Raw genomic sequence first — 13,986 nt, 5'->3', positions numbered from 1 at the left:
AAAGGTGATGAGAGTGGGCATTCTTGTCTTATTCCTGATTTTAGAGGAAAAGTCTCAAGCTTCCAGCATTTGGTAACTATGATGTTAGGTATGGGCTTATCATATATGGCCTTTATGGTATTGAGATACATTCCCTCAATACCCACTTTGTTGAGAATTTTTATCATAAATGGATGCTGAATTCTGTCAAATGCTTTTTGGCATCTATTGAGATGATCTTATGATTTGTATCCCTCATTTTGTTAATGTGGTATATCACATTGATTGATTTGCAGATGGTGTACCAACCTTGCATCCCCCAGAATAAATCCTACTTGATTATAGTGTATGAGTTCTTTAATTTTTTTTTTTTTTTAATTCTCAGACTGTGGCATTTATTGAGGACAAAACTCTCATCCAAAGGTAAAATGATCACCAAAGGAATTTGTTTTATAAGCATGACTCTTAATGTAAAGTCTAGTGAATACTGGAGAAGAATATTTTGCTTTGAGAAATAAGCAGTGCATTAAAGTAGCCTGAGGATAAACGCCACTTTCTTCATGTCATGTATTCTTTTAATTTATTCCTAAGCTCACTTTGTTCATATTTTGTTGCAGATTTTCACGTGTGTTCATCAGGTATACTGGCATGTCCTTTCCTTGAGGCATCCTTACCTGGTTTTGTATGAAGGTAATGCTGGCCTTGTAAAATGACTTTGGAAGTGTTCCCTCCTATCTTCTGTTTGGAAGAGACTGAGAAGAATTGGTATTAATTCTTTAAATGTTTAGTAGAACTTACCAGTGAAGCCATCTGGTCCTGAACCTTTGTTTAATGGGAGGTTTTGGATTACCAATGAAATCTTACTGGTCTGTTCAGATTTTCTATTTCTTCATGATTCAGTCTTGCCAAGTTTTACACTTCTAGGAATTTATTTCTTCTAAGTTGTCCAATTTGGCATATAACTGTTCATAGCAGTCTCTTCTGATCCTTTGTATTTCTGTGGTATCAGTTTTTACATCTCTTCTTTCATTTCTAATTTTATTTGTGATTTCTTTTTTCTTGGGTGATTCTAGCTAAAGGTTTGTCCATTTTGATTACATTTTCCAAAAAAGTTGATTGCATTTCCAAATTGTCTTTTTACTCGGTTTCATTATTTGCACCTGATCCTTGTCATTTTCTTTCTGTACTAACTTTGGGCTTCACTTATTCCTCCTCTTCTACTTCCTTGAGGTGTAAAGTTAGGTTATTTGACATCTTTATTTTGTCTTCATGTAGGCATTTATCACCATGAACTTCCCTCTTAGAACTGCTCTTTCCACAGCCTGGAACTCTGTTTTGTGGTATGTTATATTTCCATTTGCCTCAAGGTATTTTTTTATCTTTTGATTTCTTCTTTAAACAACATACTACTGAAGAACCGATTTGTCAATCTCCACAAATTTGCAAATTTTCCAGTTTTCTTCTTGTAATGGCTTTTAGTTTCATACTGTTGGGATCAGAAAAGATGCTTCATATGATGTCAATCTTCTTAAATTTATTGAGAGGCAAACCAAACAAGAGACTCTTAAATATAGAGAACTGGTTACCAGAGGGGATGTAAGTGGGGGGGGATGGGTGAAGTAGGTGATGAGGATTAAGGACTGCACTTGTGAGGAGCACCAAATGTTGTATGCAAGTGCTGAATCACTAAACTGTGTACCTGAAACTAATATTACACTGTGTTGACTAACTGGAATTTATTTATTTTTTTAAATTTTATTATGTTAGTCACCATACAATATATCATTAGTTTTTGATGTGGTGATCCACATTCCATTGTTTTCGTATAACACCCAGTGCTCCATGCAATACGTGCTCCTTAATACCCATCACTGGGCTAACCAATTTCCCCCTCCCCTCTAAAACCCTGTTTGTTTCTCAGAGTCTATAGTCTCTCATGGTTCATTTCTCCCTCCAACTCTGCCCCCCTTCATTTTTCCCTCCCTTCCCCTGTGGTCCTCCACGCTATTCCTTATGTTCCACATATGAGTGAAACCATATGATAATTGACTCTCTGCTTGACTTCTTTCACTTAGCATAATCCCCTCCAGTCCCAACCATGTTGATGTAAAAGTTGGGTATTCATCCTTTCTGATGGCTGAGTAATATTCCATTGTACATATGGACCACATCTTCTTTCTTTAATTTTTTATTGTTATGTTAATCACCATATATTACATCATTTGTTTTGGTGTAGTGTTCCATGATTCATTGTTTGTTCATAACACCCAGTGCTCCATGCAGAATGCGCCCTCCTTAATACCCATCACCAGGCTAACCCATCCCCCCACCCTCCTCCCCTCCAGAACCCTCAGTTTGTTTTTCAGAGTCCATCATATCTCCTGGTTCGTCTTCCCCTCTGACTTACTCCCCTTCATTCTTCCTCTCCTGCTATCTTCTTCTTTTTCTTTTTTCTTAAAATATGTTGCGTTATTTGTTTCAGAAGTACAGATCTGTGATTCAACAGTCTTGCACAATTCACAGCACTCACCGTAGCACATACCCTCCCCAATGTCTATCACCCAGCCACCCCATCCCTCCCACCCCCGACCACTCCAGTAACAGTTTGTTCCTGAGATTAAGAATTCCTCAGATCAGTGAGGTCATATGATACATGTCTTTCTCTGATTGACTTATTTCACTAAGCATAACACCTTCCAGTTCCATCCACGTCGTTGCAAATGGCAAGATCTCATTCCTTTTGATGGCTGCATAATATTCCATTGTGTATGTATACCACATCTTCTTTATCCATTCATCTGTCGATGGACATCTTGGCTCTTTCCACAGTTTGGTTATTGTGGACATTGCTGCTATAAACATTGGGGTGCACGTACCCCTTCGGCGGACCACATCTTCTTTATCCATTCATCTGTTGAAGGGCATCTCAGCTCTTCCCACAGTTTGGCTATTGCGGACATTGCCGCTGGGAACATTGGGGTGCATATAACCCTTCTTTTCACTACATCTGTGTCTTTGGGGTAAATACCCAGGAATGCAATTGCTGGGTCATGGGGTAACTCTATTTTTAAATTTTTGAGGGACGTCCACACTGTTTTCCTAAGTGGCTGTACCAACTTGCATTCCCACCAACAGTGTAAGAGGGTTCCCCTTTCTCCACAACCTCTCCAACATTTGTTGTTTCTTTCCCTGTCCATTTTTGCCATTCTAACTGGTGTAAGGTGGTATCTCAATGTGGTTTTGATTTGAATTTCCCTGATGGATAATGTTTTTCATGTGTCTGTTAGGCATTTGTATGTCTTCTTCAGAGAAGTGTCTTTTCATATCTTCCCATTTTTTGACTTCATGATTTGTTTTTTGGGTGCTGAGTTTGAGAAGTTCTTTATAGATCTTGGATACCAGCCCTTTATCTGTAGTGTCATTTGCAAATATCTTCTACCATTTTGTTTTCTTGACTGTTTCCTTTGCTGTGCAGAAGCTTTTATCTTGATGAAATCCCAAAAGTTCATTTTTGCTTTTGTTTCACTAGCTTTTGGAGATGTATCTTGAAAGAAGTTGCTGTGGCCGATGTCAAAGAGGTTACTGCCTATGTTCTCCTCTAGGATTTTGATGGATTCCTGTCTCACATTGAGGTCTTTCATTCATTTTGAGTTTATCTTTGTGTATGGTGTTAGAGAATGGTCGAGTTTCATTCTTCTGCCTGTGGCTGTCCAATTTCCCCAGCATCATTTATTGTAGAGACTGTCTTTTTTCCATTGCATGTTTTCTCCTGCTTTGTCGAAGATTCTTTGACCATAGAGTTGAGGGTCCATATCTGGGTTCTCCATTCTGTTCCATTGGTCTATATGTCTGCTTTTGTGCCAGTACCATGCTGTCTTGGTGATCACAGCTTTGTAATAAAGCTTGAAATAGGGCAACGTGATGCCCCCAGCATTTTCTTTTCCAACATTTCCTTGGCGATTTGGGGTCTTTTCTGATTCCATACAAACTTTAGGATTGTTTGTTCCAGCACTTTGAAAAATGTCATTGGAATTTTGATCGGGATGGCATTGAAGGTATAGATTGCTCTGGGTAGCATAGACATTTTAACAATGTTTATTCTTCCGATCTATGAGCATGAAATATTTTTCCATCTTTTTGTGTCATCTTCAATTTCTTTCATGAGTGTTCTGTAGTTCCTAGATTATAGATCCTTTACCTCTTGGGTTAGGTTTATTCCGAGGTATCTTATGGTTTTTGGTGCTATTGTAAATGGAATCATTTCTCTAATTTCTCTTTCTACAGTTGGCGTTGTTAGTGTGTAAGAAAGCAACTGATTTCTGTGCACTGATTTTGTATCCTGCCACATTACTGAATTGTATGAGTTCTAGTAATTTGGGGGTGGAGTCTTTTGGGTTTTCCACATAAAGTATCATGTCATCTGCGAAAAGAGGGAGTTTGACTTCTTTGCCAATTTGAATACCTTGTATTTCTTTTTGTTGTCTGATTGCTGTTGCCAAGACTTCTGGTACTATGTTGAACAATAGTGGTGAGAGTGTGCATCCTTGACGTGTTCCTGATCATAAGGAAAAGGCTCTCAGCTTTTCCCCATTGAGGATGATATTTGCTGTGGGTTTTTCATAGATGGATTTTATGACCTTGAGGAATGTGCCCTCTATCCCTATACTCTGAAGAGTTTTAATCAGGAGAGGATGTTGTATTTTGTCAAAGGCTTTTTCTGCATCAATTGAGAGGACCATATCGTTCTTCTCCCTCCTCTTATTAATGTGTTCTATCACATTGATTGATTTGCGAATGTTGAGCCACCCTTGCATCCCGGGGATAAATCCCACTTGGTCGTGGTGGATGATCCTTTTAATGTATTGTTGGATCCTATTGGCTAGGATTTTGTTGAGGATTTTGGAATCCATATTCATCAGGGATATCGGTCTGAAATTCTTTTTGATGGGGTCTTTGCCTGGTTTGGGGATTAAGGTAATGCTGGCCTCATTGAATGAGTTTGGAAGTTTTCCTTCTGTTTCTATTTTTTGAAACAGCTTCAGTAGAATAGGTATTGTTTCTTCTTTGAATGTTTGGTAGAATTCTCCAGGGAATCCATCAGGCCCTGGACTCTTGTTTTTTGGGAGGTTTTTGATCACTGCTTCAATCTCGTTACTGGTTATTGGCCTATTCGGGTTGTCAATTTCTTCCTGTTTCAGTCTTGGCAGCTTATAGGTTTCCAGGAAGGCCTCCATTTCATCCAGATTGCTCAGTTTATTGGCATAGAGTTGTTGATAATAATTTCTAACAATTGTTTCTACTTCCTTGGTGTTAGTCGTGATCTCTCCCCTTTCATTCATAATTTTATTAATTTGGGTCCTTTCTCTTTTCTTTTGGATAAGTCTGGCCAGTAATTTATCGATCTTACTAATTCTTTCAAAGAAATAGCTTTTAGTTTTGTTGATCTGATCTACTGTGTTTCTGGTTTCTAATTCATTGATCTCTGCTTTAATTTTAATTATTTCTCTTCTAATTCGTGGCTTAGGCATCGTTTGTTGCTTTTTCTCTAGTTCTTTAAGGTGTAGAGTTAGTTGGTGAATTTGGGATTTTTCTATTTTTTTGAGTGAGGCTTGGATGGCTATGTATTCCCCCCTTACGACCGCCTTTGCAGTATCCCATAGGTTTTGGACAAATGTGTTTTCGTTCTCATTGTTTTCCATGAATTGTTTAAGTTCTTCTTTGATTTCCTGGTTGACCCAAACATTCTTGAGCAGAGTGGTCTTTAGCTTCCAAGTGTTTGAATTTCTGCCAAATTTTTTCTTGTGATTGAGTTCCAGTTTTAAAGCATTGTGGTCTGAGAATATGCAGGGAATAATCTCAGTCTTTTGGTGTCGGTTGAGACCTGATTTGTCACCCAGTATGTGGTCTATTCCGGAGAAAGTTCCATGTGTACTCGAGAAGAATGAGTATTCCGTTGTTTTAGGCTGGAATGTTCTGTATATATCTATGAGGTCCATCTGGTCCAGTGTGTCATTCAAAGCTCTTGTTTCTTTGTTGATTTTCTGCTTAGATGATCTGTCCATTGCTGCAAGTGGAGTATTGAGGTCTCCTACAATTAATGTATTGTTATCAATATGACTCTTTATTTTGGTTAACAGTTGGCTTATGTAGATGGCTGCTCCCATGTTGGGGGCATAGATATTTACAATTGTTAGATCTTCTTGTTGGATAAACCCTTTAAGAATGATATAGTGTCCTTCTGTGTCTCTAACTACAGACTTTAGTTTAAAATCTAATTTGTCTGATATAAGAAATGCTACCCAGCTTTCTTTTGAAGTCCGCTGGCATGGAAGATGGATCTCCATCCCTTCACTTTCAGTCTGGATGTATCTTTAGGTTCAAAAGGAGTCTCTTTTGGACAGCATATGGATGGGTCCTGTCTTTTTATCCAATCTGCAACCCTGTGCCGTTTTATGGGAGCATTTAGGCCATTCACGTTGAGAGTGATTATTGAAAGGTATGAATTGTCATCATGTGGCCCTGTGAAGACGTTGTTTATATAGATTGTCTCTGTAAATTTCTGTTGTGTATCACTCTTGGGGTCTTTCTCCTTTTATAGACCCCTTAATATTTCTTGCAGGGCCGGCTTAGTGGTCACATATTCTTTCAGTTTCTGCCGGTCTTGGAAGCTCTGCATCTCTCCATTCTAAATGACAGCCTTACCGGATAAAGTATTCTTGGTTGTATGTTCTTCTCGTTTACTACCCTGAATATGTCTTGCCAGGTCTCTGTGGATAAGTCTGACGTTATTCTGATGTTCCTCCCTCTGTACGTAAGGAATCTCTTCCCCCTAACTGCCCTTAAGATGGTTTCCTTGGTTCTAAGATTTGCAAGTTTTACTATTACATGCCAGGGTGTTGTTTTCCTTGATCTTGGGAGGGGTCCTCTCTGCCTCTAGGACACGAATGTTTGTTTCATTCCCCAGATTAGGGAAGTTATCAGCTACGATTTGCTCAAATATATCTTCTAGGCCTCTCTCTCCACTCCCTCCAGGATTCCAATAATTCTGACATTGGAACGCTTCATGGTGTCACTTATTTCTCTGATTCTATTTTCATGGATTCTGAGTTCTTCCCTGGCCTCCCCTTTTCCCTTTTTATCTATTAAATTGTCTTCCAGGGCACTTATTCGTTCTTCTGCCTCACTCACCCTAGCAGTTAGAGTATCTAGATTAGATTGGATCTCATTGATAGCATTTTTAAGTTCTGCCAATTCAGCTTTCATTTCTGCCCTTAGAGACTCTATGCTGCCATTAATTGATTTCTCCATTCTAGCTATTGTCTTCACAATTGCTAGCCTGAATTTCATCTCCGACATCTTGGTTATATCTGCATCCATTTGTAAATCTGATGCATAAGTCATTATCTCTGAGTCTTCTCTATTTTGGGGGTTCCTACTCCTAGTCATTCTGTTGATGGTGGTCTTGGACTAAGAAATAGCACAAAAATAGCACAAGCAAAAGCATCTTCAAAAAGTCTAATACTAAGTTCCAGAATACTGAACACAGGTCAGGACATACTGGTTCACAGCACATGCTATAGGGAAATGATATAGAAAGATAGTGTGACTTGAAGATGCAACCTCAGAGAAGCATTGCTTTTGAAAGAGAAGCAGATACAAAGAGAAGAGTTAGCTCCCCATAGAGGTGTGGCAGTGAGGAAAACAAGGAAATTAGAGATCCTGCAGGAAGAAAAAGAGGGGCAAAAAATAATAGCCTTTCCTCACCCCTCCCCCAATAAACCTACAAAAAACTGCCATACAATAATTGTATATCTATAAAAGAAATCTCTTAAGGGCAGAACTGAAAAATCCAAAACCTACACTGTAACATGACACTCTTCAACTGCATGAAATGTCCTCAAATAAACATTTGGGAGTATGGGGGCAAAAAACCACTTTGAGAAATACAAAGAACAATAGTGGTCAAGAAGACAAGAAAAAAATATAAGGGGAATGGATTGAATTAAAAAAAAAAAGGACAAGAAGGCAAAATCCTACCAGAAATGTATAGGAAAAGAGAATTAAAATGAGGAAAAAAAATATCAAAGTAGTTGAAATGGAAGGTAGTCAAAGGAGGTCTGACATATATATAATTAGAGCCCCTAAAGAAGACAATTGGAAGTATAACCCAAGAAAATATTTTGGGCAAAAATGAGGACATGAGAGACACTTCCAGGATGACAGCATGAGTAGCTCCACAGACCAGCTGCCCAGTGAAATGGTGAAAATCCTAAAACAACAGTCATTTAGAGTCTCTGGAAATTCAAGAAAGTTTACCAAGATTTGTTAAGAACAATGAGAATCTGTGGCATTTGAAACAACACATTTTCTTTTCCTTCCATCCCCCAGTTTAGTCAGACAGAAACTTCACTCCAGACTGGCACAGCCAAAAAAAAAACAGGCCTCCCTCCCTCTCTGGCTCCTCATTGGATGGCTTTCTTCCACAAGTCCTCACTATCTTCACTGGAATAACTTCATATTGATTATACAATGACTGGGCTCTGTGGTTTTCAGGGAAGCAAATTAAGCTAGAAGTCTGTGGTAAAGTAAAAATTTTACATCTGTATATGAAGGAACAACGAATTTGAAGTACAAGAAAAATGGTTGCATTATCACTTAATGCCAAAGTTTTATTTCCACTTAATATAGTACGTATTTAAAGCCTGCATTCTCCAGTTAGGTATTACTTTGACTTGAACCTAAATACAGAATATTTATGTCCTATTGTGAAATTAACTTTAGAGCCAACATGTTGAGGCTAACTTTAGAGCCAACATGTTGAGGCAGGATCTAGGAACCATTAAATTTTCTCTTTTAATGTTATATATACTATTTAACAGGCTTGGTGGGTCCACATTTAATTTATTTGAGCTTATATTAAAAAACATATAAACAAAAAATGAACATGATGAGCATGTGTGGGTCATGCTACAGCATTGCGGGGAGGAGTAAATATGTGGAGATTTAGAATGTGTTCTAACTTAAGTTGCTACTAACTTAAAATAAGACTACTTGCAGTTTCATGCTAGTTTTATGGGGATGTTAACCCTAAAGGAAGTTGCCTAAGAAATCGGGAGTGTCCGGGGAGTATAAACCTCCTTACTAGTCCATCCTGAGGAAAACACCTACCTTTTTGCCCTCACAAATCCTCAACCATTTCAGTACACTGATAAGGGCATAGTTTAGAAGGCAAAGAATTCAAATAATCAATGTTACAGTGGAAACCACAGAAGTAGAGATGTAATAGATAAAGCTGTCAGGGAGTTTTCATATACCCATATGTGAATAGCTGGTTTAATACATATATAGTCTGCTCCCCACCCCATTTCACATTAAGGGGAGGAAGATTAAGTTGTAACATGCAATGCTGAAATATCCCTACTTGTCTACCATATGAAATGTTGCACTGCTAAGAATTCTTCCAAAAAAAAAAAAAAAAAACTGGATTAGGAAAGTTCAGAAAATACCAGCAACTAGTAGTGTCCAATTAATATTTGTTAGATGAATGTGAATGAATCAGTTCATTTTTTTCTGGCCGAAATTACCAGAAGCATGATATGCAATACTGAACTATTAATTCATATTCTTCAAAGTGTCGGTCTCTCTGGGACCATATCTTGAGAGGAGCTTATTTTCTCAACATTAAATATTTCAAAAAAGATTAAAATAATCTGCTGTGATCCATGTTTTTAGGCTAGTGAGAAAAAAATGGGAATGACTTTAATATTCTGTAGTTTTAGGGTGGGGGTCGGGGAGTAACATATTAAATGAATGAACAACTTAAAATGATTTGTGAATAACCTACCAAATCCAGGAACACTTTTGAGACTAGCTTTGAGGCAAATTTTCTCCAATCTGAGGTAGCTATATCTCATCAGACAGTTCCACAGGAACAGCCAGTCCATTCTTGTCCGATGATTCATGATAATGACACTTCTTTCCCCAGGAACAAACGCATCACCTGTTATAATCACTTTTATACCAAAAATGGTCTCCAGCAATGCCTAAGGAATAAATAATACAGACATGTAACAATTGAAAATAGTGTTTCTCAAGATTACTGCTTCTATAATCTGGAAGAATGAGAATACAAAGGCCCTGTTTCTATTTTTAGTTTTATTTACGTTTCTGACAGTTTCCTAATTAAATGCTAACTTTCACTGAAATCTTCAGGATATATTTTTAACTTAAAAAGACATGCAAGAAGATTCCACTGTGTAATTTTTTAAGGTTATAGATATATAAGATTATTACTTTCTAGAAAGGATAATTAACACCGAGTATAGGGCTGAGGGAACAGAAAGTCAAAATTTTCATTTTATACCTTTCTGTATTACCTTTTTAAACACATATACATATCTAACAATATATAAAGAATAAAATATATGTTTATAAAGTTCTGCAGCCTGGCATCTTCTAGGTAGAAGATGCTCAAGTATTTGTTGAATTTAACTTTTCTGATAACCAGACATATAATATATAGAAGAAAATAGAAGAAAACTGATTTCAATCCCTTATTGCAAATAATTTTTAGGTGAAAAATTTACTAGTTAAAATATGACTTCACTATTAACGAGAGAAAACTGGTCCAAGGCAGAGAAGACATCATGAAAACCTTTATAGAAGTGTAGAGCCGTACAATGGAATATGAAGCAACAATGAAAGTAAATGAACTACAACAACACGGATGGCACCCAACCAGCATAATGCTGAGAGAAGCAAAAATTCTAAAGAACAGCAAGGAAATGACTATCTTCTCAGCCCTCCAGCAAACCACCTGCCTTCTGATACTCTAGTTCTTGACCTGTTTGATAGTTACACTTTAATAGATCATTTTAAAGTGTGCATTTGTTTTACTAACTTTGGATACATATGACACAGATGAGTAGAACTTCAAAACAAACATAGGACCAAGGGAAAAAAAAAAGGTTAAAAGGAGTATTAGCTAAGGAAAAGTCAGGAATGTTTTATGTCCAAAGAATTACGGAATTACTTTCCCAGAGCTGAGATTCACTTTAGGGCATGAGTGTTTAACCTAACATCAAGTCCCTGAAGGATGGCCTTCAAGGGGTAAATATGAACACCTCTTGAAAATGTATACACGGGTACTTTGCTAAATGCCTGCACTTTTCATCAGATTTTCAAAAGGGTCCGTAACCACTCAATTATAACCCCCGCTCCAAAGTCTTGGGAAGCCAAGTCTCTATGTAGAAAGACTTCCTGACAGGGAGGATCATGGCAGAGTCCTCTAGGATTGGACCCGCAGCAGGAAATGTCTCTAAGTATATAGGACTATCACCTCCCAAAGTGAATCACTGAATTATGTATGTCAGCCCAGAAGACGTGTGAAGTCACCATCTAGGGCTTATTAATTTGGATCTGCTCCATTCCACTTTCCAAATGATACAGTTTTTACAAAGAACTGAAATGCACGATGCCCTTCCCTTAACCAGTAGGAAGATAAATTTGCTAATTGTGTGTTGTACCACAGAAAAGAGTTAAAAATCTTAAAAGCCTATAAATCACAAACCTTAACCTTCACCTTTTAAGTGCAATTTCTAATATGTCTATCCCGTGCGTCCCAAATGTCAAAATAAATCCAGACTGTTTGTCCAGGAGCATATCGTATGGCGTTCTCTCCCTTGCCATCCAGCACTTCATCAGAATGTGCCTGAAAGTTATATATAACCTTTTGGACAGCCTAAATCTCAAACTCACATTAATCATTTGTAATACCAGACAAGACCTATCTAGTCAATTTATAGCTCCTGCAAAGGCAGAACTACAAATATTTACTACACAGAGATAAGGCTGTAACGTCTCTAAATTGCAGAAATCAAATAAACATTAAAAGCTGTTATAGAAAAAATGAGAACAGTGTTTTTTCTAGTCTAGAACATAACCTAGTATAGAAGAAAAACTAATCTTATAAAATTTAATAATGCTTTACAGAAGCAATTTCTGAGAATCTTATATAGACCACTCATTACTACCTCCAAGTGTTCTACCGTGTCTGAAAACACAAAGATGAGAGGTTCCCCCTCAGGATCACAGAGAATCAGTTTTGCCATCACGCCCCAAGCTCTCACTTATCATTCCAGTGAATATTTAGTCTGAGGTAAAACCAACTCTCTGGTGCTCCCCATCTCCCAATCTGCTTAGGCTTTTCAGACTCCACTTAGGCCCAGCTCCTCAAATCCTTAGCTATTTAAAGCCTTGAAATCCCAAGTCATTCATCAAACACGGTACCCCTTCTCTTAGCGGCAGTCTAGGCAGAAATGGCAGAAATTATACCCTCTGTTGAACACCTGTTTTGTTCTAGGATTGGACTGGAATCAGCAGGCTGTGGAAGAGACTTGTGTCCTAGGTGGGGAGTTAGCAAATGATCTCTCAATTCCTGAGTCATGACTAGGGTGAAAGGACAGAACTCCAAATAATTTTCATAATCCCAGGTTATTAGCTAACAACTGGACTATTGGAAAGACTCCAAATTTTGAGACGCAAAAAGTGCACTGGGCACATGCAAAGTCTGACCTTGACAATATTGATTATGCTGAACAGAACTGTCCTAAAATGAAATGAATAAAGACCTACACTCCCCAATGTAGTTATGTACCGAGAGAGACTGGTCACTCTGCAGACTGTTCTGGAAGGAATTCTTACACAGATAGGTTAGACTAGGTGGCCTCCAACTCTAAGATTCTAGAAGATTTTACTGTGGTACCGCATTTAACACACAAAATGTGCTCCTTAAAAATGGTAAGAGAAGAAAAATCTTGCCAATGAAATAATTTTAATGCACAAGAGATGCTTACAAAAGAGATCACGTTATGATTATTTCTGTGAAGTAATTAGTTTAAGTGCATTTACCTAATCTATTATTAGTGAACTTTTTTTAACTGGGATTGCTTAAAATAAACTATGTGTATAGCAAAGACTAAATTCTCACTGAGTAAAAAAAATTATTTGCTTCTAATTAAAACTCCTTTAGCATCCTGTAAAAGTGTGAAATAAAAGGTCATAAAAGACACCCTGACAATTTTTTGTAACCTAGTTATAAGGCATTCAACTTCTATAAATTTCTTAGCTGAAAGACTCTGCTTGATATGCCCTTACTCAGAATCAAGGCAGTGAGTTAAACAGGTAATAGAAGTTTTTTCAAATCTACACTAATTTAACACTACAGTGGTGGTTGAATTTTGCGTATGTATTATGTTCTGAGCTCAGGTAATAAAGCAAAAGTCAGGAAGAGCTGAAACTTAACCCTTGAAAATCTCTCAGAAAGGTACCTCAGGGAGACCAGTACACTAAATAAATCCAGCTCAGCCAGTTTTTTCTGAAGACTGTTGCAACAGCTTTCTCCAGCTGACCATCAGATGAAGTGACTGGTATACATGCTGTTTGAAACACAAGAATTATACTCAGTACAGCACCCCTCACATTTCCCATTTCCTCTCATTTTCAGTGGAGGTGGGGGCAACCCTAGATTTAAAAAAACAAACAAAAAAACGGCATTCTTATCTTTCCACTCTTCCCTCATCCACCTTAGTGCGTGTAATTGGGAGTTGTATAAAGACTTGTACCATAGTGTATGGTGTAATGCTGTGTGATAGTAACAGTACGAAGAGTAATAGCAGAAGCAGCTATGGCAGAATTTGTCTGGTGAAGTCCAGCATTTCCTCCAGAGTAATAGATTTTAGTTATGTACCTAGCTGCCCAGAGGAAAGACCATATTTCCCAGATGTTATTACAGCCATTCGCTGTTCCCTCCAACGCGGTGAGCAAGAGAGATAGCTGCTATTTGTAATTCACTGATTTAAAAGAAAGCACTTGCTCTGGACTTCCTCCCAGACCCACCTCCTGCAGAGTGGGGCAAAAAAGTGGTAGTGACCAGTCCTGACCATATAAAAGAGTATTATGCCAGGCTGGGTGGAAAGAATCTGAGTCCCTGAATGACATCAGGGAGAG

The 13,986-nt window shown here is 37.9% G+C and overlaps 1 protein-coding gene across 4 annotated transcripts in view; it reads right to left on the bottom strand.

Moving 5' to 3' along the window:
- Positions 1 to 13,986, bottom strand: part of LCLAT1 (lysocardiolipin acyltransferase 1) — a 185,751-nt gene that overhangs the window by 101,969 nt on the left and 69,796 nt on the right. For all 4 annotated transcript variants that reach the window (XM_027621604.2, XM_027621605.2, XM_027621606.1 and 1 more), the window contains one exon: positions 9,824 to 10,022. In XM_027621604.2, coding sequence (XP_027477405.1) covers positions 9,824 to 10,022 — 199 coding nt within the window. The remainder of the gene's footprint in view (positions 1 to 9,823; positions 10,023 to 13,986) is intronic.

Source organism: Zalophus californianus, chromosome 8 (genome assembly GCF_009762305.2).
Source record: "Zalophus californianus isolate mZalCal1 chromosome 8, mZalCal1.pri.v2, whole genome shotgun sequence".
Lineage (NCBI taxonomy): Eukaryota > Metazoa > Chordata > Mammalia > Carnivora > Otariidae > Zalophus > Zalophus californianus.
Note: the sequence above shows the minus strand (reverse complement) of the source record. Positions and strands in the feature narration are given on the sequence as shown.